The following is a 26,228-nucleotide window of genomic DNA, read 5'->3' on the forward strand; positions in this document are numbered from 1 at the left end:
AAGTGAAGAGCCTAGGAATATTTATTGCTGATAGAGTCTTGGGCTGGGTTGTTCAAAGATGGATTAAGATAACCCAGGGTTAGTGTGAAATTTGATTTTAGATCTGAAAGCTTCATAAGAAAATTCAGTGTAATTCCATTTGTCTAAAATTTGATGATCGATTGTTCTAAAAAGAATTGGGAAAATCATTCCAAAACTACTTTTGAACAGAGAAATATAGAAACCGGGATTGAAATTGAACCCTGGGTTAGCACTAATCTGCCTTTGAACAACTGGACGTTGGACAATAACCAGAGAATGTGGAATGTGTCAACAGTCATCCACCATGAGGATAGAATCTGGTTAATCATTAATTTTACTCTAAAAGGCCTTAAACTAATTTCATAGAATCAGTGAAAGGAAACTTCGCTCACGCACAGATAGCTTTATTCAAAATTCTGTACAGTAGGTACTTTTTTTATAGTGTGAAATTGGGTCTCCTCTTTGGAGGCACCGTCGATTGTCGATTGTTCAATTTCTTATCTTAAACTGCACCGTCATTTGCTGCCACTGTCGTTTTGTTTAAGGTTGAGTCCCGGCTTGAGACTAATTGCGCGATATAAAATATACCAATTCCAAAATGTATCGTTTGTCTCGAAAAGAGAAATACCCAACAACAACATTAGTAGAAAAGACGTTAAACCCATAGTTATTATCAATCATGAAATGGTTGAAAATAACCATTCATTCATGTGCGGTTGGCTCAACCAGTCGAGCAATGTTAGGCCTAGCTTATACGTCGCGCTACAGTGGAATTTAATTCAAACGAATTTAATTCAAGGTCGCACAAGCAATTAAATTCGACGATAGCGCGACGTCTATAACGAATTAAATTCGTCTGATAAATTAAATTCGTCCTTGACGTTTTATCCGTCTTGTTAAGACGGATAAAATATCGATAACGCGTCTTCAGTTTTAACGTCGCATTAGCGTCGCATCTAATGAAATGCATACATTTTCTTAATGTATTTCAATTTATTTCAAAATGACACCTCTGACCAGAGGTACTGCATTTGAGAAAAGAATTAAATTCGATCGTATCGATTTCGACGCATAAAACCGCGCCATGATTTACGTCGACGGAACGACGAATTTAATGGAATTAAATTCGTCTGAATTAAATTCGACTGTAGCGCGACGTATAAACTAGGCCTTAGTCGACGCTTCTATGACGAGAACACTTTGCTCCAGCTTTTTAAAGATTGTTACAAAATCTTGCATTTTCCGATTCACCACAAAGCCTTAAATTAACAACTTCAAAAGGAAGCAACAAAAGTAACGAAACGTTACGAAAAGTAACGTTAACTCATTAACCCGTATGTTCTCGTAGAGATCTCGGCGACAATCAGATAGAGGAGCTACCATCTGGAGTCTTCAATAAGAACACGGAGTTGACCGACTTGTAAGTCGCCAATCTAATTACCACTGAATACTAGTTAGATAGCCAAATAGATACTTTAATCTCAAAAGCATTTGCAGCCCGAGGGCTGGATTACACATTTTTACAATCCAAGAAATTTAAAATTTAAAACTTAAAATTCAAAAACCTAATTACACATCTTATTATACCAGCAGTTTACAATATTATAACATAATAATAAATTAAATAAAATATATTAGCTATAAATGTAAATGAATTAAAATAAATGTAAATTAATTAAAAGTATCAACATTATCATTATCATCATTATTATTACGATCATTATCACACGTGCCGTAACAAAAGTAAAGGATATCGTATCGATAAAAATCTAGCCATTAAACTTCTTTGCCCTAGCAAATATAAAAGTGTTCTTCGTTTTGGAAGTGCGAAGGCGTGGCATATTAAATTGGCACTTATTTTATGAATTTATAGCTGGGTTTATGTATAGGTGGAAGAAGCGCCTTTAACATATGGCTAGGGTTGTCTAAGATACCTTTAAAAAGCTTCTGACATAGAAATTCGTAATGCTCTAAGATAGGTCGTATTCCTAAATCTTTAGCAACCGCGCAATCACCCGCAGTTATAATGGAAATTGACCGTTTCTCAATACGTAAAAGCTCATTCTTTAGATATTGCGGAAGCACATTATAGAAGACAGGTATCGCGTACTCTGTTACAGATCTCACACATGATGTGTAGAAAAGTGCTAGGTCTTGTAAGGGAACCCTAGCTCTCTTTAGTTGTACTAAAAAATACAACCTCTTACTGGCCTTTTTGAATCGCTAGCTATATGAAGGCCCAGGAGTTTTACGCTATCAACCCCCTCCAACTCTTTCACACATGATGTGTAGAAAAGTGCTAGGTCTTGTAAGGGAACCCTAGCTCTCTTTAGTTGTACTAAAAAATACAACCCCCCTCCAACTCTTTCACACATGATGTGTAGAAAAGTGCTAGGTCTTGTAAGGGAACCCTAGCTCTCTTTAGTTGTACTAAAAAATACAACCTCTTACTGGCCTTTTCAAATCGCTAGCTATATGAAGGCCCAGGAGTTTTACGCTATCAACCCCCTCCAACTCTTTGCCTTCAATTATTATGGGATCAAAGAACCCGGGCCTTTTAGAAAATGAGATCCGAAGCTCTTTGCACTTATCAGGATTCAAGTGAACTCTATTTTCTCGTGACCACTCAATAACACAATCCGCTATATTTTGGGCGTGACTTTCACTCTCTTTTGGTACCATCTCCGAGGCTGTACTGTACTGAAATGTTATACCTGCACAGTACTGATGTTTACATGGCATGAGTTAGAATTCTCTTGTGGTAGATAAGGAAATGAAAATTACTCATTAAAAGAGAACACTAGCAATCTGTTCAAATTTCCCTTCAGAAAATACTATGTTAAACAATCGACTCTTACAAGATAGATTAGTGACTTAGAACGGACCTTCAAATCAAGAATAATAGTCATTTTCGTAGGGTGTGATACAACGACCAAATAAAGGATTTATCTCCTGCAATCCCTCCTTTTCGGCGAAATCCGTCTCGCAATACAAGAAAATCTGCTAAAAAAAATGGATGTTTGCGTACCGCGCGGAAATCTGGGAGTGTACCTCACTCCCAGCGATCTGTGTAATGTAATAACATCAGGTGTTTTTTTTTTTTTTTGCTGATTTTCTTGACTTGTGCAACGAATTTCGCCGAAGGGAGGAATTTCTCGTTGTCTAACTTGCAGGTGTTTAACAGGTCCATTGTGCATAAACGTATTCAATAGTATTATTATCAGTGTCGATATCATTACTAATTCTTAAATACTCAAAGGCTGTTTCACGACAACAAATTGCGTGGTGATTCAGTTACTTATTACTTTAGAATTCCCTGCTACTGCGAATAATGTCACCATCACCACCCCTAGAACGCTTGTATCAATTTTTACCAAAAATTGACAAATCTAACAACCCAGCTCGACTCCTTGTCCTGGCCTGCAGTTGTCCCACTAAACCTGTTTCCAGCTATTTAGACAAAATTATGGCTCCTAACGTTAAAACTTTACCATCAGGTATTAAAGACAGCAAACACGCACCTGAAATTTTTAGACTTTAATTTTCTTGTTGAAGACAAACTTCTTTTGATTATGGATATTACATCTCTCTACTTATGCTGTCATTCCCAATTGCGAAGGTCTCTTGGGCTTCAAACATTTTTTGATCAAAGCACTATTAAGAAACCTGCTTCTGTCGTTCAGGCGGGCCACCATCGCGCCAAACCAATTGATCGACACTCAACACCACAAACGTCACATAAGGAAACTATCGACCGCATTCTATTCACTCTCCCATTTCACTCTCACATTTCACCCTCAGAACCACGCAGTTAAATCCATCATTCATCATTCTTAAAAAATTTAAATCACTTCAAAACGATTCAGAGACCGGTACTATCTTTTCAAAGCCTCTACTTATTTATTCAAAAGCGTCAAAAACATAGGCAAATTTTTGGTCAGAAGTTCACTACAAAATCAGCCCGCAAGTTTCAAATGCACTCGCGCGCGATGCAAAACTTGTCCTTTCATTCATAAAGTTAGAAAATATCGGGACCCACACGATCAATTAAGATTACTGATCACTTCACGTGCACCTCCACCAAAGTCATCTATTGTATAACTTTCACTTATTACAAAAAGATATTCATTGCTGAAAAAGGAAGACGACAAGGGCCAGTCTGATCGATAGGGGGTTAACGTTAGTCTAGGGATTTGTAAAGTTAACCTCGGCTTTAATTTCTCTTGTAAGGGTGCGTGTACAAGAGCTAGCGTTTCGTTGGGTTTTATATCAATGTGACTCGAAACTAATGGGGAAAAAAATTCAAAAGGATAATTCCTTTGCAGAGCTATAAGTCTAAATTAAAACTTTATACTAGCCCCAGGTTAGGTTAACCGTGTTTTGAACAACCCAGCTCAGATAACCGATTCCGAGAACACCTTCGCGACAGTAAAAAGGAATGGCAAGGACGCATTAAAACGAGTCGCTAGACAGTTTAATGTGACTCATCATTCTAAGCAGCATATCGCAGTCTGCGGCCTTTCCTTACAATTATGTAGTTCAAAAAGCCGCAAAAGCCTGGAACAAGAGTTTATCTTTGAAATCGGCACTGTTAATCCCCACGGTATCAACGAACGCTTTTCATTTCACTAATTCATTCTTTTTTTTTGCTCGTTACCATGTTCCCACCAATAGCGTAACTTCATTTTTGCGTGTAGACACACGCACAACCCACAATCCCTCCATTGCTCTGACGAAGGGCTAACGCTCAAACCGTCAGCTTTGAAACTCTTTCGGCGGTCAATTTACATTATTAACTCAGTTGATAAAACGAAAATTACCTTGTTATAATCGTTGTAAGCAAAGAACCTTGCTTGAAACACAACAGATATTTGTTAGTGACTGAGAAAACCCTCTATACTCCTAGAATATCAAAATCTGAAAACTTTGAGAAGTTCTTTATGTTTTATCTTGTCACCCTCAAGAAACGTTTTCTAAACTTTTATAGGTTGTTAAAAGAGAACAAAATTAAGAAGTTGCCTAGTGATTTATTTAATCTTTTAGTCAAGCTACACGAGCTGTAAGTGAAGAACCTTTTAATATTTATCGCTGTTAAAAGTCTTAACCAATAACCAGTTGATCCTTAACGATAATGCGCAACTATGATGTAAACACTCATCCACCATGAGTATAGAATCTGGTTATTCATTAAGTTTTACTTGAAAAGGCCTTTTAAATCATTTCAGAGAATCGGCAATACCGCATACCGCATACCAGCAATGAATTTGTAGTCAAAATGCTGTAACGTATGTATGTGTTTTAGAATGTGAAATTAGGTCTCTTTCAAGTAATCAGTTAAAGGAATCCATGAATCCATCGGCGATTGCCCAGTTTCTAATCCGCAGCACTTACAACGTCCTTTGCTGTCTCTATCGTTTTGTTTAAGGTTAAGTCCGGCTTGAGACTAGTTTTGTAATACCATAAATACCAATTTCAAAATAAATCGAGTATACCAGGAGTTTTCTAGGGCAACGCAACTAAAAAATATTCAACTACAAGGAGAGAAGAAAAGACATCCATGGTTGGTTATCAACTATGAATTGTCTTTTTAGATTATTCATTGACATGTGGTTGGCTCAACCAGTCAAACAATGTCATTTGACGCTTATATTACATGAATAAAACCTTAAATTCACAACCACTGAAAGGAACAACAACAGTTACGTAAGACGTTCAACTCACAGACCTGTACATACTCGTAGATATCTAGACAAAAATCAGATAGAGGAACTACCGAAGGGAGTCTTCAACAACAACACCGAGTTGACCTACCTGTAAGTTTTCAATTAAATAATCAATGAGTTCTATTTCTAAAGACTATATCGGTTTTGCTAACATTTACCCACCATATGCTGAGATTCGTTTTCATTAATTAGCGAAAGTATATTTAAATTACAGCCGACTGTCGTCAACCTTAAAGGAAGTAAGAGAGGATAATATGGTTTACAGATTGACAGTTCCGAGCAGATAAGAGTAATAACTCCTATTTGAAGCATGTTTGGGGTTCCATTAACCAAAATTTTGCCACTATGAGCGTTGTTTTTCCTCACTCTATTTTCTCCTGGTTTCTCTTTCGAATTTTGCCTTTTAATTCAGCCGCACAGAGAAACGTGAACAGATTTATTACGCTTCCTCATGCAACTGTTTTGCATACTTTCTAACTCTTCTAGATCCCTGGACAACAACAAAATCAAGGAGTTGCATCATACTCTATTGACTCAGTTAATAAAGCTTCAGAAGTTGTAAGTGAAGTGTGTGTTTCTTTACCAACCAAATAAGCGCATGCAATATACTACACATTTTAAGGAAAGCGATAAAGATATTTTAGGGGTAGATTATACAACCCCTCGATATCTGGTGGCACAAGGACTGATTACGAGCCCAAGTAAAATATAGGAGCTAGTCGCATGATTTTTAATGCATGTCTTGATATTGAAAAAGGAGACAACTTAAAGTAACTTAGCACTGATGAAGTTAGTAATGTTGAAACTGAGCTTCAGAGGCGGATTGGTCGAAATCTGTTAAATAGTTGTTCATTATTTAACAAATGGTAGACACCGCACCCCACCACAAGAAGCTAGAGTCGCTCTCCACCATCGCCTTGCGCGACTCTTAAGTTTCTCTTATGCTTAGCAACTTCCCGCGTGCATCCATAACTCCATTGTGTACGCTGTGGTGTTTACCATTTGTTTTATAACATAAAAAACAATTTCTTCCGAAACATTAACTTACTTGGAAACATTTGCTCACGTCAGCAGCGTACCCCCATGAGCAAATAGTAGACACTGAGTTGACCAATTAGAGCGCGCGCTTTACGTGATTTATGTTATAATTCAAATCCGGGGTTGCAAATTTCCTCATTTTTATTTGATATTGTTCGCTAAATTTTTATCATGACGACACTCCTTGAACTCCTCTTCTTATGCAGACGCCTTCACATCAACAATCTGGAAAAATTACCAAAGAGATTGTTTGATGGCTTGTGGAATTTAACAAAACTGTGAGTTAAGAAAACCAAGCTTTCCCCGAGCAAAATTACAATTAGAATTAAATGTCTATGCCGTTTCCGTGAGACCTTAATTGATTATTTTTGAATTAGTGTGCAAAGTATCAACATGCCAAAATAGAGGTGTAAGAGATTATCAAACATTTTCGCATTAGTTTGTTTACTGAACTGTAATCACGCTTGATATTTTATTAAATGAGCAGATCCAGTTAGGTGAAAGTTAATGCCGAGCGCAGATGTAAAAAAAATTAATTTCAGCAGTGCTGTATACCTTGATCTAAATAAGGAAGAAAAGCTCGTTCCCACTTAGCATTAACAGGAATAAGATTTCGGTGAGCATTGGGTATCTGAACTCAAATTTTTACAATTCCACTCAGATGGCTGCAGGACAACGCGATCCAAATGCTACCCAAGGACATTTTCAAGGATTTGGTTAACTTGGATGAACTGTAGGTTCTGTTATTTCAAGTAAATGCAATAGACAGTATTTACATTTAACTTATTACGAGTTTCAAAAAATAAAATACTTCCATTGAGTTATGTTCCATGACGTATTAGGATCTAACTTAGGATCTGATTCAGCTCGTTTATGTAGAGATCGAGGAGAGGCGTGGGTTGGCTACAACAAAATCCACTACGATTTTAGATATTTTTTTATTGTTTTCCTTATTCTGTTATTATTTTCTTATGGGCGTTATATCTGTGGATTGAAGATGTTTCTGAAACTTCTAACTCATTTTCTTTGTAACTTTCAGGGATCTCTCTAATAACAAAGTGGAGAAACTGCCAGAAGGAATCTTTAGCAAGCTAACGAAGCTCACAAAACTGTAAGGAACAAAACTTATATCTGTGGTTTCAATATCTTTCCTCTAACTCATTTTCCCTGCAACTTTCAGGGATCTTTCTAATAACAAAGTGGAGAAACTGCCAGACGGAATCTTTTGCAACCTAACGAAGCTCACAACACTGTAAGGAACAAAACTTTCGGCAATATCCGTGGATACATATATAAATGTTGTACCGCGTAGCACTTTGAACACAAATGGTGGAGCAGAGAATTAACTCGGAAGCGTAAATTGAAGTGCCAAGTGAAACCCATGAAAAACCCACTGGGTGTTAGTCCTAGTAAAGGGTATTAAGGAACCACACGAGGTACAGAAAAAACTCTTATGACCTCGGTGGGAATGGAACCCACTACCTCCGCGGGACAACATTTATATATGTACCCTTACTTTCTCTTCGCCGTGATTCACCACCTTAATCGACCCCGACTTTCTCGATCTGTCCGACCTTGTAGCTTAGTAGGCAGAGCAACGGTAGATCTAATCCGGAGGTCATGGGTTCGATTCCCACCAAGGTCATAAGAATGTTTTCTTTACCTCGTGCGGTTCCCTGATACCCTTTACTAGGGCTAACGCCCAGCGGATTTTTCATGAGTTTCTCTTAGCGCTTTAATTTACGCTTCAGAGATAATTCTCTTTTCCACCATTAATATCCGTGGATAGTTTGCTTTCCGTTGAAACTAAAATTACGGCTTTATTCTTTATCAGTATCTCGCTAAATTTTGTAATCTTACAGGATTTTATCCAGCAATCAAATCGAAGACTTACCACCAATGATATTTGCTAACCTAACCAAGCTTAGGACATTGTGGGTAGTCATTGTGATGAGGTTTTTTACTGATTAGGCGTTTGATTGAGGGATTGACCATTCGTTAATTGATTAATAATTGACACAATTATTTATTTAATTCGCAACTTTAGGAAAAAAAACTATTGTAAATATTTGAAAGTATTTATAAAATACTTGAAAAAATTACCAGGTGTTCAAAGACGAAAATATATTGATCATCTAAGAATTAATCTAACATAGTGGGTGATGGCAATCGACAACAGTCGGCGAGGTCGTCGTGCCAAATCGGTAATCGTCGATCAGTCATCAGCAGCTACGTGATTCTTCGTCAGTTTTCGACTTACTATCGACTGAAACGTCAAAGATACTTCGCGTCCTTTGGTTTGTTTGTTTGCGCCACGTTTGTGTATGCTTTGTGCTATGCTTGTACGCTCTACGTTCTATGTAAGTAGAACCAGGCATGTCTTTCAAAGAATATTTTTAAGATCTGTATGGAAAAGTTTCCAGAAGAATGAACAATGAATCAAAGTGTTTGTTTCGTGGTCATTGTGGAATGGCTTCATACACAACTCAGTGGCGTCAAGTCCAGTGTTTGGCGTTTCGTAGACGTTTTAAAGGTTTAAATAATTCCTGGAGGAAAACGAATATCCTTCAGGAGACAAATAAGCCCAGAAATTGGACAGAAAAGGTCCTTCGGGAGACAAATAATTCCAGCAATGGGATAAAGTACCTTATTTCGGAGACAAACAATCCCAGTAGGACAAAAAACCTCCTTCGGGAGACAATAATTCCAGCAGTGGGACAAGAAACCTCCTTCGGGACACAAAACAGTCAGAGAAAGGGGAAAAAAAACGTCTTTCTGGAGACAAATAATCTTAGCAATAGGACAGCAAAGCTTCTTCGGGAGACAAATAATCCCGGTAATGCGACAAAAAAAACCATATCAGCAAGCAAGAAGTGGGTTTATTTATTTTATAACCTTTCCATTAATTTTCACATCGCAATTAAACTGCGCGTAAACACAGTCAAAAAGCCAGTGGTGATCTGATAGTGAATGCGCGTGATTGACGCAAGCAGGCAAGTACATTTGATTGGTTTAAATAACTTTATTTTCAGTGTGATTGAACCAAAACTTGACAAGCTATCATTTGAAATTAACTCTCATAACGCCCCTTAGACCAAAATATCGAAAACTTGGCACTTTTGGTTCTCATTTTCCGACGTGCTGTTCAAAACCTTGACTAGAAAGAAATGTTTATCAGTCTCAGGAAAAAATGAAATCATTTCAATTGTCACTGTGAGGACTGAAAAAGAAATTACATCCGAGTTTGGTTTCCTTTCATGTAAATAGGAGAACGGAAAAGTTGAAACTGTTGTGTCGACTATGTTTCTTTTTCACGGAAAAAAATAGGAGGACAAATATCGACGCGGACGGGAGTTATTGCGTGATATCAAAAATTACCAGAAATCAAGTTCAACAAAGTGTTGGGCTGGTATTGGGTATCTGAAATCAGGTTGGAAACTCGACATAAAGAGACGATGTAACGAAAATTAACTGAGAAAGGCACTGCCTATTATATCTTAACTTTTAATCAGATGGCTACAACAAAACCAAATTGGAAAGCTACCCAAAGACGTGTTCAAAGATTTGACTAATTTGAATGAGCTGTGAGTATATGGTTAATGAAATACTAGGTCTTTATATTGTATTTACTTTTAATCAATTTTGCGCTCCTCCTGACATGGGAATAGTAACGAAGTGACCATGTCATACTCGTAATCCTGTTACGAGTATGCAGTGAATACCCTGGTCACTGATTGAAACAGACGACCATTTCGAAAGGGCTGTTCCTGGTTTTGAATCCCGCTCTGACCATTAAGTGGAGCTGTTTCTCGGTGGTCCTGGGTTCCAGTGCTCGATCCCGTTTTCCGGTCTCAATCAATTGGATCTAATAACATTTTACATTAAATTATTTGCTTCAGAATGCTTGAAAAAGCTCCTGAAAACCAACCGGACAAGTGTAATGTACTTCTAATTTAAAAACGTGATGGTTACATAGCATATAACAAAGTTCTGATTCAAATTTAGCGCTAGAGTTCCTCAACAAGAGACAAGTGGACTGTCTTCCCCGTCCTGTTTTCCCTTTTTATGCGAAAAACATACCAGGTGACGTTATTTTGTTTCTGAAAGTTCTAATGCAATGATATGTTATACCTTTCAGGGATCTGTCTAATAACAAAGTCGAGTTTCTGCCACAAGAAGTATTTAGCAATCTATCAAATCTCACAAACCTGTAAGTCACCAAACAAGATGTCTTAGATCTTAGTATACCATTTGTCATCAAAATCTAAAGGAAAGGATTGCTTTGCTGTTAAACACCAATTGCGTTTTTTTTTTTTTTGCTATACGCTTATAAGAATCATTTCAGCGTTCGGCTAACTGTTCTATTATCGCAGGATTTTATCGAACAACCAAATTGAAGAATTACCACCATCGATATTTGTTAATCTGACCCAGCTCAGGACATTGTGAGTAGTGATGAATAGTTTGAATTACTGATTGGTTGTTAGCTATTTTTTAATCGATTAATTGATTTATGAACTTGGAAAATTGAACACTTAAGCCAATTTAAAAAAATGCTAAATGTAAATTATGAAAACAAAAATTGCTTAGTTAGACTTTCCTAGAACTGCTCTCAAATTCGACAATTTTAGAGCTTTGCGAAGTCAAAGAAAGATCAACTTAATCGTCAAGTATTGCTCTTATTTTTTACTTTCATTCAGGACGAATCTTAAAACTTGTGTCATTCTCCCAATCGATTGGATACAAAATTAAAACTAACTGCAACTCGGTCAGTCGCTTTTGCTCGCACTTGAAGTCGGTTGCTTATTCTGGTATCTGCACTTAGAGTGCTCTGGATTTGTTGCGATTAGTTTGGCTTTGGTTTTCGGGCAGTTACTGGAAAGGCACTCTATATACTTACCAGCCTTAAAAGATTCAACTTTCAAATTGAAAAAAAAAAAGAGAAGGAAAAAGCTGCCATGAATAGTTATATGATTGGCAATTTAACAGAAAAGTGGAGAAGAACAAGTTAAAGAAGCTCCATCCTGAACAATTTTGGGGACTGACAAAGGTGCACGACCTGTGAGTATTTATTGTATATCTAAGTAGTTTTGGTATCTAGTTTCTAGGATTTGAATATGTCATTACGCTGATTTGTGGGACCCAGCCCGACTGACGGATTTTTTTCTCATCGCAATTGCCTGCAACATACGCTGGGATCGATCACGTTTTCCAATTATGGAAATTTAACGCCCTTTGTTATAACTTCTCTATGTTTCGCCAAAATTTCTGAAAAATATGCTTGTGGAGGGTCTGTGAAGATAACTAGAGAACCTGGAAGGGGATTAGCCGGGTTAGAAATAATAAGAGGGATTTTTTGAATACCTTGGAAATTAGTTGTAAAATTCATGCCACATCACCAGAAATCGGGGACATTTCGAGCCCGTTACGAAATGTCAGCGGTATATCGTATTACAGACAATTCAATACGGCGGCGGTGGAAGTGAAGTGAACACGTAACTTTCCGTTTCCGTAAAACCACGCCTAGTACCATACTATCCCAGAAAACCAAAGGAGACGTCAAAACAAGGAAATGGCGGCCAAATTGTGCAGTTACAGGGACTTGTATCTTTCGTGTTCTTCCTTCCTAAAATTGGGGTATTTAAAACTGGCGTATTGGGCTTTTGAGCTCTGTGAAAATACGAAGAGTCTGAGTCTCCTGGCTCAAGGAAGATTTGATTTCCAAGCATCCTGAAGCAAATAATTTAATGTAAAATGTTATTAATTCCAATTGATTGAGACCGGAAAACGGGATCGAGCACTGGAACCCAGGACCACCAAGAAACAGCTCCACGTAATGGTCAGAGCGGGATTCAAAACCAGGAACAGCCCTTTCGAAATGGTCGTCTGTTTCAATCAGTGACCAGGTTATTCACTGAATACTCGTAACAGGATTACGAGTATGACATGGTCACTTCGTTACTATTCCCATGTCAGGAGGAGCGCATAATGGATTAAAAGTAAATTCAATATAAAGACCTAGTATTTCATTAACCATATACTCACAGCTCATTCAAATTAGTCAAATCTTTGAACACGTCTTTGGGTAGCTTTCCAATTTGGTTTTGTTGTAGCCATCTGATTAAAAGTTAAGATATAATAGGTCAGTGGCTTTCACAGTTAATTTTCGTTACATCGTCTCTTTATGTCGAGTTTCCAACCTGATTTCAGATACCCAATACCAGCCCAACACTTTGTTGAACTTGATTTCTGGTAATTTTTGATAGGTCTGTGGCAGATCGCTTGCAAACAAGTTTTTATTTTTGTCGTAGAGTGCCACTATGCTGTTATTAATTGATTAGTAATTGGAGACATTCTTGCTGCGTATCATTTTGCCCATTCATCCAAGTAGCACGTCACACGGTATATGATCTCTTACAGCAACATTTTTGCATTTTCCTTTTTTTTTTTCTAAAAAACACATTAGTTTCTCCATCTTCAGTTTGCATAGATCCGAATTGTTCTACAAAAGATCTTAACTATTTTCATTTTGTACATTGAGGTTTTCCTTTAATTAACTCACAAGCGTTTCAGTCCTCTTAAACCATCGAACAAACCCTCTGGCAACTGTTTTAGGTTATCGTTGCCAAGTTGTCTGTATAGGAGAAAAAGAGTTTAAAAGTTGTTACAATTACTTTCAAACTTAGTTACTACACTTTAATCACTTTGAACTGGCTGAAAAAACTCATCGAACTGATAGGCTCTCTGTAGTTTAGAATTTAGGAATAACAACTTCTGAGTTCCAAAGTGATTTATTCGGCATTAAAACGACCCTTGTTCTAATTTTCCAAAGAAATATTTCAGCGGTATATCGTATTACAGACAATTCAATACGGCGGCGGTGGAAGTGAAGTGAACACGTAACTTTCCGTTTCCGTAAAACCACGCCTAGTACCTTACTATCCCAGAAAACCAAAGGAGACGTCAAAACAAGGAAAATGGCGGCCAAATTGTGCAGTTACAGGGACTTGTATCTTTCGTGTTCTTCCTTCCTAAAATTGGGGTATTTAAAACTGTCGTATTGGGCTTTTGAGCTCTGTGAAAATACGAAGAGTCTGAGTCTCCTGGCTCAAGGAAGATTTGTGGGCCAACATATTCGACTGTTTACAAACGATTTAGTTGAGAAAACGTCCGCAGAATGCATATCGAACTACGCAGTTGCGAATCTTCACAAGGTTGTTCCCACGACAAAAGAATTGTAACACCTAGTCGAAGCAGATTTTAAGAGTTCATATAGGAAAATGGAGTCAGAATTATGAGTTTACTCTTATACCTTGGGAAAAGGTAGGCTTGAATTTAAGTATTTCTTTTTCGTAGCGATGAACGCTTTAACCGATGCAGGCTGCATTTCCAACTACGCAGTGAAAGAATATCCCATTCTTAGACAGCTATTTTGAAAAAACAATCTTTTCCCATACATTTTCTTATACATTTTGCTTGTAACACGAGAACCGCCTCCGCCATATTGTCCCAAATTTCTGGCAATGATGACGATGACGCTTCACTAGAAAACTTAAAAAAACCAATGTGATTACATTGAAAATTGTTGTAAGTTACTTTCTCTGTTATGAAAACAGTAAAAACATTTTTCCTTTTTTCATCAGCTATTTATCAGGAAACAGACTCGAATATTTACCAACAGGAATTTTCAAAGATCTGAGCCGGCTTTTGATAATGTAAGTAGGCAATGAATTATATGGTGATTAATTTCATCGAAGTGGTATCTTAGCATCTTCTAACAAGCGCAATTTTTGGTTTTAAATCCACGCATCAGTGCTGACTGAAAAATGGTATCATTGCTGTTGCGCTGATTGATTTTTTTGTCTTTACTTCTGTCAGGGAAATCTTTAATAATAAATTGACTAAAGTTTCCGTTGACAACTTCAAAGAAATTAAACAGTTGAAAATTCTGTGAGTGTTAACTTAATAAAATGACAATCAATATATAAAAGGTACATCAAGACTGTAGACTTCCATCCTATTTAATAAATTCTTCCCCATCTAATTTCCAGATATATGCATTCCAACCAGATGAGGGAGATTCCTTATGGATTTTTCAAAGTGTTAAATGATATACTGCGAGTGTAAGTTCTTTATATTGTTTTATTTTAAAACTTAAAGTTTTTAATAAGGCTTGTTGACAAGTTGTATGCAGTTTTATTTATCTATTTAGTTGAAATAATTACACTTACGGGAGTTTCGACACAAATCTGTTGCGTTGCAATATGCACAAGGACGACGCTGACCCTGCTTTCATATACAACGACGCCCTTTTTTGGCGCATTCTTAAGACTTGGGTCCTGTGGACAAGTTTTATGCGATTTTAATCATCCATATAGAGTAAAAATTTCTTAGAAGACTGGTTACTTCCTATTTTACAATTGCAGGAGTTTCGACACAAATCTGATGTGCTGTCATGTGCACAAGGAGGACGCTGACTGTGCTTTCATTTACAACGACGACTTTGCTAACTGCGAGAGTATGTTTAAGAATTCTGCCCCAAGGATAAGTATCTGGGTGATTGGAATGTTTTCTCTGGCTGGTGCAGTGTTTGTCATAACCTGGCGAGTGATTTTAAAAGAGAAGAATGTGGTACAGTCCATCATGTTGCTACATTTGGCGGTGTCCGATGTTGTGATGGGCACCTACCTGATCACTGTCGGCACCAAAGATCTGCTGTGGAGAGGAGAATATTACTTGCATAACTTTCAGTGGAGGTCTGGCTTGTCTTGTCAAATTATTGGAGCGATCTCCTTGTTGTCAAGTGAGGTGTCAGTAATGATGATGACACTGATTTCTGCTGATCGCCTCAAAAATATTGTGTTCCCTTACCAGGGTGCTTCTCTGAAACCAAAGGCAACACATATCCTGTGTATCTCCATATGGGCAATTGGTTTCCTTATTGCCTTTTTTCCTATGTTTGGTATCGGGTATTTTGAAGACCCATTCAGGTACCATAGTTACTATGGTAGAAGTGTGGTTTGTTTGCCCTTGCAGCTTACCTCTGATAAGCCAGCAGGTTGGGAATATTCTGTCGCTATCTTTGTCGCTTTGAATTTTGCTTTTTTCTTGTTCATCATGGTTGCTTATGTCACGATATTCCTCAAGTCTTACTTGTCGAGCCGGCGATTAGCCCGCCAAGGTACCGCAAGAGAGATCCAGGCCAGAAGAGTAAACTTTAGGAGGGAAACGGCTCTTGCAAGGCGGGTGTTTTTCATCATTCTTAGTGATTGTGTCTGCTGGATGCCGGTGATAGTGTTTGGCATGAGGAGCATCATCGAGAAGTCTTTCAAAGCGCCAGGTGACCTCGCCGTCTGGATTGCTGTATTTGCCCTTCCGATCAACTCTGCCTTGAATCCCATCCTGTACACCTTGTCAACAGAACAGGTATGATAGACGCCTCTAAATCAACTACAATCAACAAAAGAGACTTCGTCGACTAGAGCTACAAAAAGTAGGTAGCCTAATCATAGGAATGGTAATGGGTTGAAGCCGACCAGGAGCACTATGATAAGAATGCCCACAGCTGCTTTGATGACTCGAAAATGACCCTGACACTTTTTAAAATCATTGAAAAGCAGAGAGTCACTTGTTTCATTTTATCATGTGAGACCAGTTCAAAGCAAGGAACAAATTTAGATTTTTTTTCGTTTATTGCCTATTCAGGTCCGAGGCATTCTGGGGAACAAATTGGAAAAATTCTGGAACTACTTGAAGAACGTTTTCTTTTGCTGTGGTCGAAATCAGGAAGGTGCGATGTTATGATCATATATTTGAAGAACTAAAACTACAGCTAACACTTAGTGATAAGATATAAACCAAGCAATTGGGTTAACAATTAAAAGATTTCTGCAAGTATAGTTTTTGATTGATTGATTAATTGATTGTTTTCCACATGCATTCATTCATTCAATCATTTATTCCTTCATTTATGCATTCATGCATTTGGGAATTCACTTAAACATGCTTTTCCTTGTTGGTCTCTGCGTTCGTTCGTTACTACTTTCGTTCGTTCTATCAGACACTTCTTTCCGGGTTCGTTCACTAGCCTTTTCTCGTTGTTTTCCTGAAAAGGCGAAGGACAGGGAGAACAAGTGAACCAGCAGGGAATGGATGAAAATGATCAACACGGCGGCCAGGGAGGTAAAAACCTTTCTTGTGCCAGCTAACAATTCTTGGAAACTGTAAGCGAGGGTACAGCGGAATTCTGTGACTAAAACATATTCGATTAATTTTTCAAGCAGAAGTTGAGGGTGCGGAAGCAATCGAACTGGCACATATGGGCGCGCATCTCCCACAACAGGGTAGGCTGACGTTTCCTAACCAAAGCCATCTTAACTGGAAGAACAGTGTCGTATTAAAGTTTCCTTTGCGCTGACGATGTTTATTGTGTTCTCTACCTGGGAAGGTTGGATAATTTTATTCCCCCTAGACGTAGGTCTTTATTGTCATTACAATCGTCCAACATTTTTTCGTTCATTTTATTACTTCTAAATCTTAGATCCCGTCATGTGACACAAAATTTGATCGATTTGAAAGCTTTTTAGACGGTTAGGTGTGTGATCCTAAGCTCACGGTCATTATCATCTTCTGGAAAGGGGAAGAAAGTAATCTAGCTTGTTTAAGAGAAGTTGTTGATTTAGAAATAACCGCAAATACTCAGATACAGTGTTTTCAAAACGTCATGATGAATAACGTACAATATTGTTAATTAGTCGACAACTATTTTAATGTAATGGTATAATTTACCTATTGGTTTTAAGGAGAACTCGACGAAGCCGAAAGAATCGAACCAGCACCTATCGGATCAGCTCAACCAAATGAAGGTAAGTCGTCTTACCTTATAATATGGTTTTATCAACTGGGTCGATAATATAAATTGGCCACCGTAATGAGTTTGTAAAAGTCTAGTTGAAATAATCACAAATACTCAGATTCAGTGTTTTCAAAACGTTATGAAGAGTAACGTACAGTATTGTTAATTAGTCGACAACTATTTGAATGCATGGTATAATTTACCTAATGGTTTCAAGGAGGACTCGATGAGGCCGAAAGAATCGAACCAGGTGCTATCGGATCAGCTCAGCCAAATCAAGGTAATTCGTCTCACCTTCTAATATGGTTTTTTCAACTGGGTCGATAATATAAATTGGTCACCGTGAAGAGTTTGTAAAAGTTTAGAAACTCTCTGCGGTGAGCAATTTACATTTATTTATCAACTGAGGTGGTGAAACCAAATCATCTTTTAATACCCTCACCGACGCAACACCACAGTTTCTTCAGAAATTTACTTTACTTAATTTGTTCGCTTACTAATACAAACCGTAAACATGAAATCTTCGGCGCTAATGAGTAAAGTTTGGGGTGGAGAAAGTTGAAATTCAACTTGTAAAATCAAAACCTCAATGCTCTTACAAGAGAGCCTTTGTTGCTCGTAGGTTGAATTGATATCTTGAAAAAAAGCAAGGGGATTAATTTTTCGATTCAAGTATCTTCGGAAAAAGGAAACTTCTTCAGTAAATCACGATGGTCCACATTAACTGACTTCCCTTTCCGCTCAGAGATGAGAATGACTTTTGATTAGTGAAATCGACATATCCTGCCAACGTTATGATTGTTCCTCTCACTTTCCTCTTGGAACCGTTTATGATGGAGCACGTGACATGTATGTGACTTTGAACCTGCCGTAAGTCTTCGCGGGGTTACCATTTTTTGCGGAACAAGCCAATGCAAACAAGAGGTCTGTATCCCTTCTCGAGTGTGTCGAGAAACAAGATATGCAAGAGAAATACACGCATGAGTACACACAAGTCGACTTTTTTCGGTTGAAAAGTCGTGAAGACCCCTTTAGAGGGAGCACAATTTAAATACCCATAGTATATTTGCTTATTTTTTCGTTTTCTTTTTAGCAACGCAGAGCAAGGGGATCAAGAGCTTGATTCTGTGTCCCTTACTCGAGGTAGGTTAACTTTACAAAGAGCTTACAAAGACCTTTATCACAAATTTAAAATTTCTATGACCAGGAGTGGATATAGTCTATCATCAAACTTCGTATCAAATATCAGAATCATATGGAGAGTGGAGTTCTCAGAGCAGTTATGTCTTTCTGTGAGAGGATATCGAAAAACAATTTTTTCATTAACATAACATGATATGACAGAATTCTAATTAATATTCAGTAAAAGAAATCAATGTTTATATTCAACATAATCCTGTTGCATGCTTTTGTTTAGGAGAATGATGTTAGAATGTTGTTTACTGAGCAGCAAGCAGCAACGCATCAAGTAAAACATCTCTTGAATTTTTTATTTTACCTACCGTGTCCATTTAATTGTAGGTAAACGGAGCAAAAGTCTCAGGTTTTCAACCGAAAAGAAGTGAGTGAGCAGAGAGATACGCCCAGTTTTATCTTACGCTGATGACGCGCAGTTACTATTACATAGTTGATAGACATAGTGACTGAGAACCTGACTGCTTAAAGGTTGACTGTTTTTTTTTTAAAGAGTGACTGTCATTGTAACTGACTGACTAATTGACCGAATGACAGACAAATCGCTGACCAGTCGCCTAAATGACCATTGACTTTTTAACATGGAATTACTGACTGACTACTTATGTGACCAACCGACGGACTGATAGACTGTCTGACTGACCAAACGACAGAATAGGGCTGTTGTCAGAAAAAGATCCCCCAAAAGACTTCTTTCTTTTTAACAGGAGATGGGGACAATCAAGATCTTCAAAGCGTCGAAAGTCGTACTCGGCTTACAAAGTTATCCATGGAGAGCAAGATTTCGAAAACGAGACAGCACTGTAGGTGGTGTAATTCGAGGAAATTGTTCCAAAAGAAATTTTGAACAATTTTCTACGTAGAATTGGTCATTGTGATCAATGATGAGATACAACTGTGGCACCATTTTAACTAAGCGTATTCATTGTAGAAGATTGTTGTACCTAAGAAGAAAATATTTGCGTTAATTTTGTGCCTCAGTTTAGGAGTTTAAAAAGAATCATTAAGTCAGTTCTATTAGACCCCTCAGTGTGCGTTGGTTATTTTAAGTCAAGTCAAATCTCGCTCAGTCTTTGGCTATCGTAAAAACCTTCCCAAATTTTTTTTTTTCTTTGCTTCAGTGATGGTTTAATCAGTTATAGTTACACACTATCACTTATCTACGTTAAACAAATAATTGATCAAATCGTTTCTTGAGAATTTTATTCCCCCATGATGAAAATCGCGCATGTCTTGAGACATCCGCCATTTCTATTGACATCATCTTTGGGAGATTTTCGGGCACTCTTTCAGGCACCCTTTCAGGCACCCTCTCAGGCACCCTTTCAGTCACCCTTTCAGGCACCCTTTCAGGCAACCTTTAAGGCACCCTTTTAGGTATTTCATATTCATGATTGAAGTTTTCGTCATTGCCTCTTAGCATTATCAAAGCTTCATTGTGATTTACATCATCATAGTTTGTACAAACAAAAGAGGGGCGCGGTTGAAACTAATGGCATTAATTGGCTCGAAACGACAGGATGGCACATCGAGGACTACAAGGGTGTTTTTTTTTGCCATTTTTGATCACGTGTTTGCTCGTTCGCCCTAATGTACATAATTGTATTAAGAACAAGAAAAGTATTTAAATATATTTTCTGCAGAGTTCATAAAATGCACGCTTTCTGGCCTATGAATTATCTAACATTTGATCCTCGTTTAGACAAAAAATTAAACAGTGCGCTGGCATGAAACGTGGAAAATTTTAATTAATACAGTTTTAACATATTGATGAAATGGCTCCTGGTTAAAGGATCATGTTAATATATAGCACCATTGAGTATAACTTACGGAGGGTGATTATTAATTAAGAGGTAACGTCGTTAGTAATTAAATAATTATTATATTAATGTTGTAATTATATTCATGTTGTATTAAAATTCTGAGATATTTAGAGATAAAGCAAGTATCTCACCTCAACTCCTGCAACCAAAACAGCATGAAAATTTTGGAGCTTACATATTCATGAAAATGTGTGAAACTGCTTCTAGAATAAAAGAGAATAAGAGAAATGCCAGGACATTCTTTTCTGTATCGTTTTCCATGTGCTCACCTTTTATTGACATAATTAAGCGATATGACACACTTCTCCCTACTCCATAACGTAATAAATGAGGATCACGAGGGAAGTTCATAATTATTTGTTATGGCTCATAATAGTTACTGGCTCTAGTTCCACCAAGTGGTGGCGCGCCTGAGGTGTTTATCAACATCCAAACTCGGCTCAGTTCAAAAACGCTAGGCAGAAATGACAAGCGTGAAGGAGAATAAGAAGATAACAAAGAAGCTAAGATGAAGGAGTAAGATAAGCGAGGCGTTTACAACAGATTTCTAAGACTTGTTAAATTGTTGTGTCATATCTGTATCTGATCCAGGCCCCCCGCGGGGCATGGATTCTTTAACAACTGTTTCCACGAAAATCGCATTTTTTTTTTGTGCGGTAGCATAGATGTTTGAATATTCATGTCAAATGTAGTTTTTGAATTAAGATGGATTTCGATTGCAATCAAATGTGGAGTAAAATCGACTGAAGTTTTCGTCTACTTGGTTTTAACCATTCCGTTCATGACGAGGGACTGTTCTCCTTTACTAATACATCACGCTACTTATTAACCACACGAATGTGACGAGTCGTGTTGTTTTCCTCTTTACTACAACCTATTCATACCGAACATACAAATATAATGCCAAGTAGCGTAACTGGTGTTAAACATGTAGCAAATAGAATTCCTGTTTTCATAAACGCCCAATATTTCTTAAGTTAACTGAGTTCATCAAATGCATAATGTGGAATCTAAAGTTTATTGGCCCAAGTAAAATTCCAGTAATAAAGGTTAGACAAAGCAAGACAAAATAACAAGGTGTTTGAAAGAAATTTGTAACGTGGGAAATATACATGCGCCATAGCTGGTACGTACTAAGTAAGTAACAACCTTATTTACAGAGGGTAACACATAACAGTTAAAAACTGACGAAACAGTGGCCCTCTACCCTAAGTTAAAAATCAAAAACTATTTACGCTTATTAGATAATAAAAAAAAATCTAAATCTGGGTATGCACAACTAAAAACTAAGCTAAGAGTTCTTGGATAAGAAATGTTTGGGAACAGAAGATTTAAAAGAGCCAATGGAGCATTTCTTGCGAATGTCTAAAGGGATGCTGTTCCATAGTTTTGCTCCACTGGCCTGAAAAGTTCGCCCCCCTTCCGTTTTTCTAGTATAGGAGGGGCACACGAAGTTATATTTTCCATAGCGACTGGTTCTGGTTATTCGGTCTGAGTTTCTCGTTAAAAGCTCTGTTATATAGCTCGGACAATTATTTTTATCTTTGATGAGCCTAAATATTAGACTGGTCCTTTTAAGGTTTAATTCTTCCTCAAGTGGCAGCCAATCGAGTCGTCTAAAAAGCGTCTCGCTTCTTTCAAGGTCACCGATATCAGCCTCCAAGATTACTCGAGCTGCTCGCTTTTGCAGCCTGGATACGCGGTTAACGTTCTCTTCTGACGCAGTGCACCATGCACATGAGCCCTACAACATTATTGGCTTGATCAAGGCGTTGATCAAAAGCTTACGCTCAGCTAGAGGCAGGTTACGCTTAATCTTCTTCAGCACCACAACACGTTGTGACACTTTCTTACAAATGTCATCTATGTGTTCAGTAAAACTCAAGTGATTGCCTAATTTTACTCCAGTAATTTCTGTGAAGATATTTTCTCAATCTCGAAACCGTTGCATGATAATTTAAGATTCGTGTCTGGAGCTTTCTTTTTTAGTCGTTTGCCAGTTACTAGTAGACTTTTTGTTTTAGAGGCATTAAGTACCATCTTGTTTTCAGATGACCAGTCGGCAATCTTGTTTATGTCTTTTTGGAGCCGATGCTGAATTGCAGGTGGATCTGTGACTACAGCGGAAGTACTTAAACTAGTGTCGTCTGCGTAGATGTCTACTGTTGACTTAGAGACTGAGTTTGGGAGATCATTTACAAAGATGATAAATAGCTGTGCCTTGCGAAACACCGTGTGAGATCAGCCTGTATTCTGAATGCACTCCATCAATGACAACTGAGTTCCTTCTACCCTTTAAGTAGTTCGTTAAGAGCACCAATTCCCTAGATGTTATACCGTATGCTTCGAGCTTGGACAGAAGTATGTCATGGTCAAGTAAGTCGAAGGCCTCCTTGTAATCCACAAATACAAGCCCACTGACTTGGTCTTTATCCATGTAAGATAACAACTGATCCGTCAGCCGAATGAGCGCTGTCTCCGTAGAGTTGGATCTTCGGAAACCTGACTGCAAGGTGTACAACAAGTTGTTGTTTCTCATGTAGTTGTACAGGGCTTGGTGGATATGTTTCTCAAAAATTTTTGATAGTAAAGGGAGTGCTGAGATTGGACGATAATTGTTCTTGTCGGCTTTACTTCCTTGCCCCTTGTAAATAGGCGTGACTTTGGCAATTTTCCATGCAGACGGGAAATTGCCTGTATCAATGCAATGGTTAATAAACCGACTTAGTGGTAAGGAGATTGCATGGGACCGAGACCGTCAGATCCCGCCGCCTTGTGGGATGGCATGAGTTTTAGCAACTCCTCGATCTTTTTTGGTGTGATATGTGGGATGATTAACTGTGTTCTTTTTACGCTTTCTGCTGTGAGGTACTTAATGTGTTTAAGAGGAACGCGTGACGATGAATTTGGTGGTTTATTTCGTAGCAGTTTTAGGGGCTGCTTCACAAACGAGAGGTTTAGACACTCAGCAATGTCAAGTGGATCTGTAATAAATTTAGCTTCTTCCTTCAGCTGACGTATAGGAGCATGATTGTTTACGTTTTGTCTCGTTAGGTTCCTGATGAGGTTCCACAATCTTTTAGGATTATTTTTATGTTCAGTAAATTGGTTCTTAAAAAGTTGCTCCTTGGCATTCCTTATCAATTTGCACACCTCATTTTTAGCACGTTTGAAGGTAGCCCAGTCAGTAGAACTTTCAGAAATTCTAGCTTTCTTTATTAGTTTGTCTCTTCTTCTCATGGCGTCGTTAATTTCTGTAGTGAACCAAACTGGCTGGGCATTTTTACTCACTCTTTTCTCTTTCACGGGGATGTGAGAATCAAGGATGTCAGTAAAAATTTAATACCAGCTGTCGACAATGTCGTCAGTATCCTCGAAAACAAAAGCAGTGTCCCACGGGGCCTTGCTCAAATCATCCACAAATTTTTTAGCAGTGTTACTCGAGTTATTCCTTTGTGAAGTCAGACCTTTGTAGCGTCGAACCGCCATTGTTGGAAGGTGATATGACATTCTAATATTCTTTGTTTGTACACACGTTAACCTTTCTGGGTGACTTGACCAGATATGATCTAGACACATTCCTGAAACGGGCCTTGTAGCTTCTTTGACGAGTTGGGTTAGGTGTAGCAAGTTAGTTAGTGTTTTAATGAGCTTGTGTTTACTTGCCTGATTTGCATTTAGGAAGTCAACATTAAAATCTCCTAAGAGAACCATTTCCTTGTTCAACAAATAGGCTTTTTCGATGTTTTTTGCAATGCTTGAGTCAACCTCAGACGTGGACGACAGAGGTCTATAGACACCAGCAATGAGCAATGAGCGCTTTGATTTTAAAGGGCATACTTCAAGCCAGAGCGTTTCGATTTCAGTTGTCATCAGATCTGGGCGACTTTTTGCTTGTAGTTTGTCATTCACAGAAATCATTATTCCCCCCCCCCCTTGCTTTCCAACTCTGTCCTTCCGGAATAAGTCATATCCATGTACTTGGTAAAATGAGTCGGGCTTTTTACTGCTACGAAAGGTCTCGGTTCAGATTAGTACGTCAATTTTGTTTGCTGAATCCTTGTGGGCATTAAGCGACAACGAGAGTGAGTTGTTCAAACTTAGCGTCTGTTAGGTGTTGAATGTTCCATTACCCAATCCTTATTCCTCTTCCCTGACTTGAAACGCGTAGGTAGATGGGACCAGGGTTCAAAGCAACATCATTCGAAAGGAAGATCAAATTGGCAGCCAGTATGATATTAATGAAGCGCAGAGCACGTGTGAGCTTTAGAGCAGGCGCCATCTTGAAGGATTCTTTCGCGCTAGATTTCAAACTGCTTACATTAGGATTTATCTCCGCTTGATTCGTATCTTTAGCAATCACCAAAGCCTCCAAATTTTTGTTATTCGCCAGATTCCAACGACTTATTGACAGCTGCACAGCAAGTAGATACGATAAGAGGCATATCATGAGAACGCCACCGAGACACGACCGCATGGTTCGACTTGTAACTTGAAAGTGAGTGTCACTGGTGTCACAACGGTAGCATTACGAAATAACTTGAACCCAGTAAGGAGTAACAGAAGTCAACGTGTTTAAAAATATCAGTATGATGAAATTCGTCCAGTCTTTTACTAAGAGGTTAGTTGGTATTTCAAAACACAACAATAATTGGGAATCCATTTACCTCTCTGCTGTTTTTCTCCATGTCAAAATGATTCCTAAAGCTATCAACGAATATTCAAATTAAAAACACAAAAACACCTGGATCCATAACTATTATGAAAATGAAATATTGTTATTTTTCCGTTTTCCATTAAATATTGAAACTTGAAATATAAAATTTAAATATGAAAAAAGAAAACAACGATAATCTCATTCCTGCTGTACATGGGGTTCATTTGCAAATATCGAAGAGGACATTTTCAAGTAATAACATACACAGCAAAATAACAGAAAACTTATTAGTTTTCCGCCATCAGGCGGGTTGACTAGTTTGGTCCGAAAAAAAACAAAACGCTGTCAAGAGAGTCAATGTATACTGAATTTTTTTTCTTTTGGAAAAAAAATAGAAAACCAAATAGGTCCGAATAGGATATCAAGTCAGAAAAACTGCGGGTTTTTTCCCGAAAACCAAAACCAAATGCTAAGAAAAAAATAAAAACCGCAAACTGATACTGACACCAAATTTGAAAAGCCATCTTTTTTCGCGCAAAAAACGAAAAAGCGATTTAAAATATGAAACAACGACCCGCAACCCTCCCCTTATAAGAAGAGGGTATAAGAAGTACTTGCCTCGTCACTTCTCCACTATGCATGAGGGTATCAACCTCAGCTTTTTTACTTGCTACGGTGGCCAATTTACAATTTCAACTTAGTTGATATAACCAAATTACTTTGTTGCCCCCACCGACGCAGCACCACAGTTTCTTTAGAAACTTTCAGCCTTTATTCAATCTCATCATACTTTGATTAACATTACGTAATATCTTTTGGTGTGTGTGTGTGTATGGTTGGGGAGGGTTGGGGGCGAGGTATTCGCAGAGACCTAGTATTACAATTGTCGCTTTAGGGCACATTCTATGGTCTCTGAT

General features: G+C 38.0%; 3 protein-coding genes and 1 pseudogene across 6 annotated transcripts in view; 3 read left to right on the forward strand and 1 right to left on the reverse strand.

Moving 5' to 3' along the window:
- Positions 1 to 26,228, forward strand: part of LOC148743431 (uncharacterized) — a 95,153-nt gene that overhangs the window by 16,486 nt on the left and 52,439 nt on the right. The window lies entirely within an intron of this gene.
- On the forward strand, positions 1,375 to 14,576 carry LOC148743433 (uncharacterized). The gene is made up of 12 exons (XM_088726410.1): positions 1,375 to 1,441; positions 5,009 to 5,080; positions 5,763 to 5,834; positions 6,231 to 6,302; positions 6,989 to 7,060; positions 7,444 to 7,515; positions 7,822 to 7,893; positions 7,963 to 8,034; positions 10,921 to 10,992; positions 11,156 to 11,227; positions 11,772 to 11,843; positions 14,426 to 14,576. Exons 6-12 carry the CDS (start codon positions 7,469 to 7,471, stop codon positions 14,499 to 14,501), a joined length of 483 nt encoding a protein of 160 aa, XP_088582536.1. The 5' UTR covers positions 1,375 to 1,441; positions 5,009 to 5,080; positions 5,763 to 5,834; positions 6,231 to 6,302; positions 6,989 to 7,060; positions 7,444 to 7,468; the 3' UTR covers positions 14,502 to 14,576.
- LOC148743434 (uncharacterized) lies at positions 1,791 to 3,456 on the reverse strand (annotated as a pseudogene).
- Positions 14,667 to 20,772, forward strand: LOC148743435 (G protein-coupled receptor GRL101-like). 3 transcript variants are annotated; one of them, XM_088726362.1, is made up of 11 exons: positions 14,667 to 14,732; positions 14,834 to 14,905; positions 15,209 to 16,208; positions 16,488 to 16,572; positions 16,896 to 16,964; positions 17,063 to 17,125; positions 17,585 to 17,647; positions 17,855 to 17,917; positions 18,739 to 18,780; positions 19,159 to 19,198; positions 19,539 to 20,772. In XM_088726362.1, exons 2-11 carry the CDS (start codon positions 14,838 to 14,840, stop codon positions 19,636 to 19,638), a joined length of 1,593 nt encoding a protein of 530 aa, XP_088582488.1. In that variant the 5' UTR covers positions 14,667 to 14,732; positions 14,834 to 14,837; the 3' UTR covers positions 19,639 to 20,772. The 3 variants fall into 3 exon arrangements, with proteins under 3 accessions (XP_088582488.1, XP_088582490.1, XP_088582494.1); XM_088726364.1 differs by having other exon boundaries at positions 17,066 to 17,125; XM_088726368.1 differs by lacking the exon at positions 17,063 to 17,125.

The sequence above is a fragment of the Stylophora pistillata genome, chromosome 1 (assembly GCF_964205215.1).
Source record: "Stylophora pistillata chromosome 1, jaStyPist1.2, whole genome shotgun sequence".
Taxonomy (NCBI): domain Eukaryota; kingdom Metazoa; phylum Cnidaria; class Anthozoa; order Scleractinia; family Pocilloporidae; genus Stylophora; species Stylophora pistillata.

Coding starts and splice junctions, on each gene's coding strand:
- LOC148743435 (XM_088726362.1), top strand. CDS start 14,838: ATGCATTCCAACCAGATGAGGGAGATTCCTTATGGATTTTTCAAAGTG. Junction 14,906..15,208: donor TTAAATGATATACTGCGAGT/GTAAGTTCTTTA, acceptor TTACAATTGCAG/GAGTTTCGACACAAATCTGA. Junction 18,781..19,158: donor TTCTGTGTCCCTTACTCGAG/GTAGGTTAACTT, acceptor ATTTAATTGTAG/GTAAACGGAGCAAAAGTCTC.
- LOC148743433 (XM_088726410.1), top strand. CDS start 7,469: ATGCTACCCAAGGACATTTTCAAGGATTTGGTTAACTTGGATGAACT. Junction 7,516..7,821: donor TTGGTTAACTTGGATGAACT/GTAGGTTCTGTT, acceptor TGTAACTTTCAG/GGATCTCTCTAATAACAAAG. Junction 11,844..14,425: donor CTGACAAAGGTGCACGACCT/GTGAGTATTTAT, acceptor TTTTTTCATCAG/CTATTTATCAGGAAACAGAC.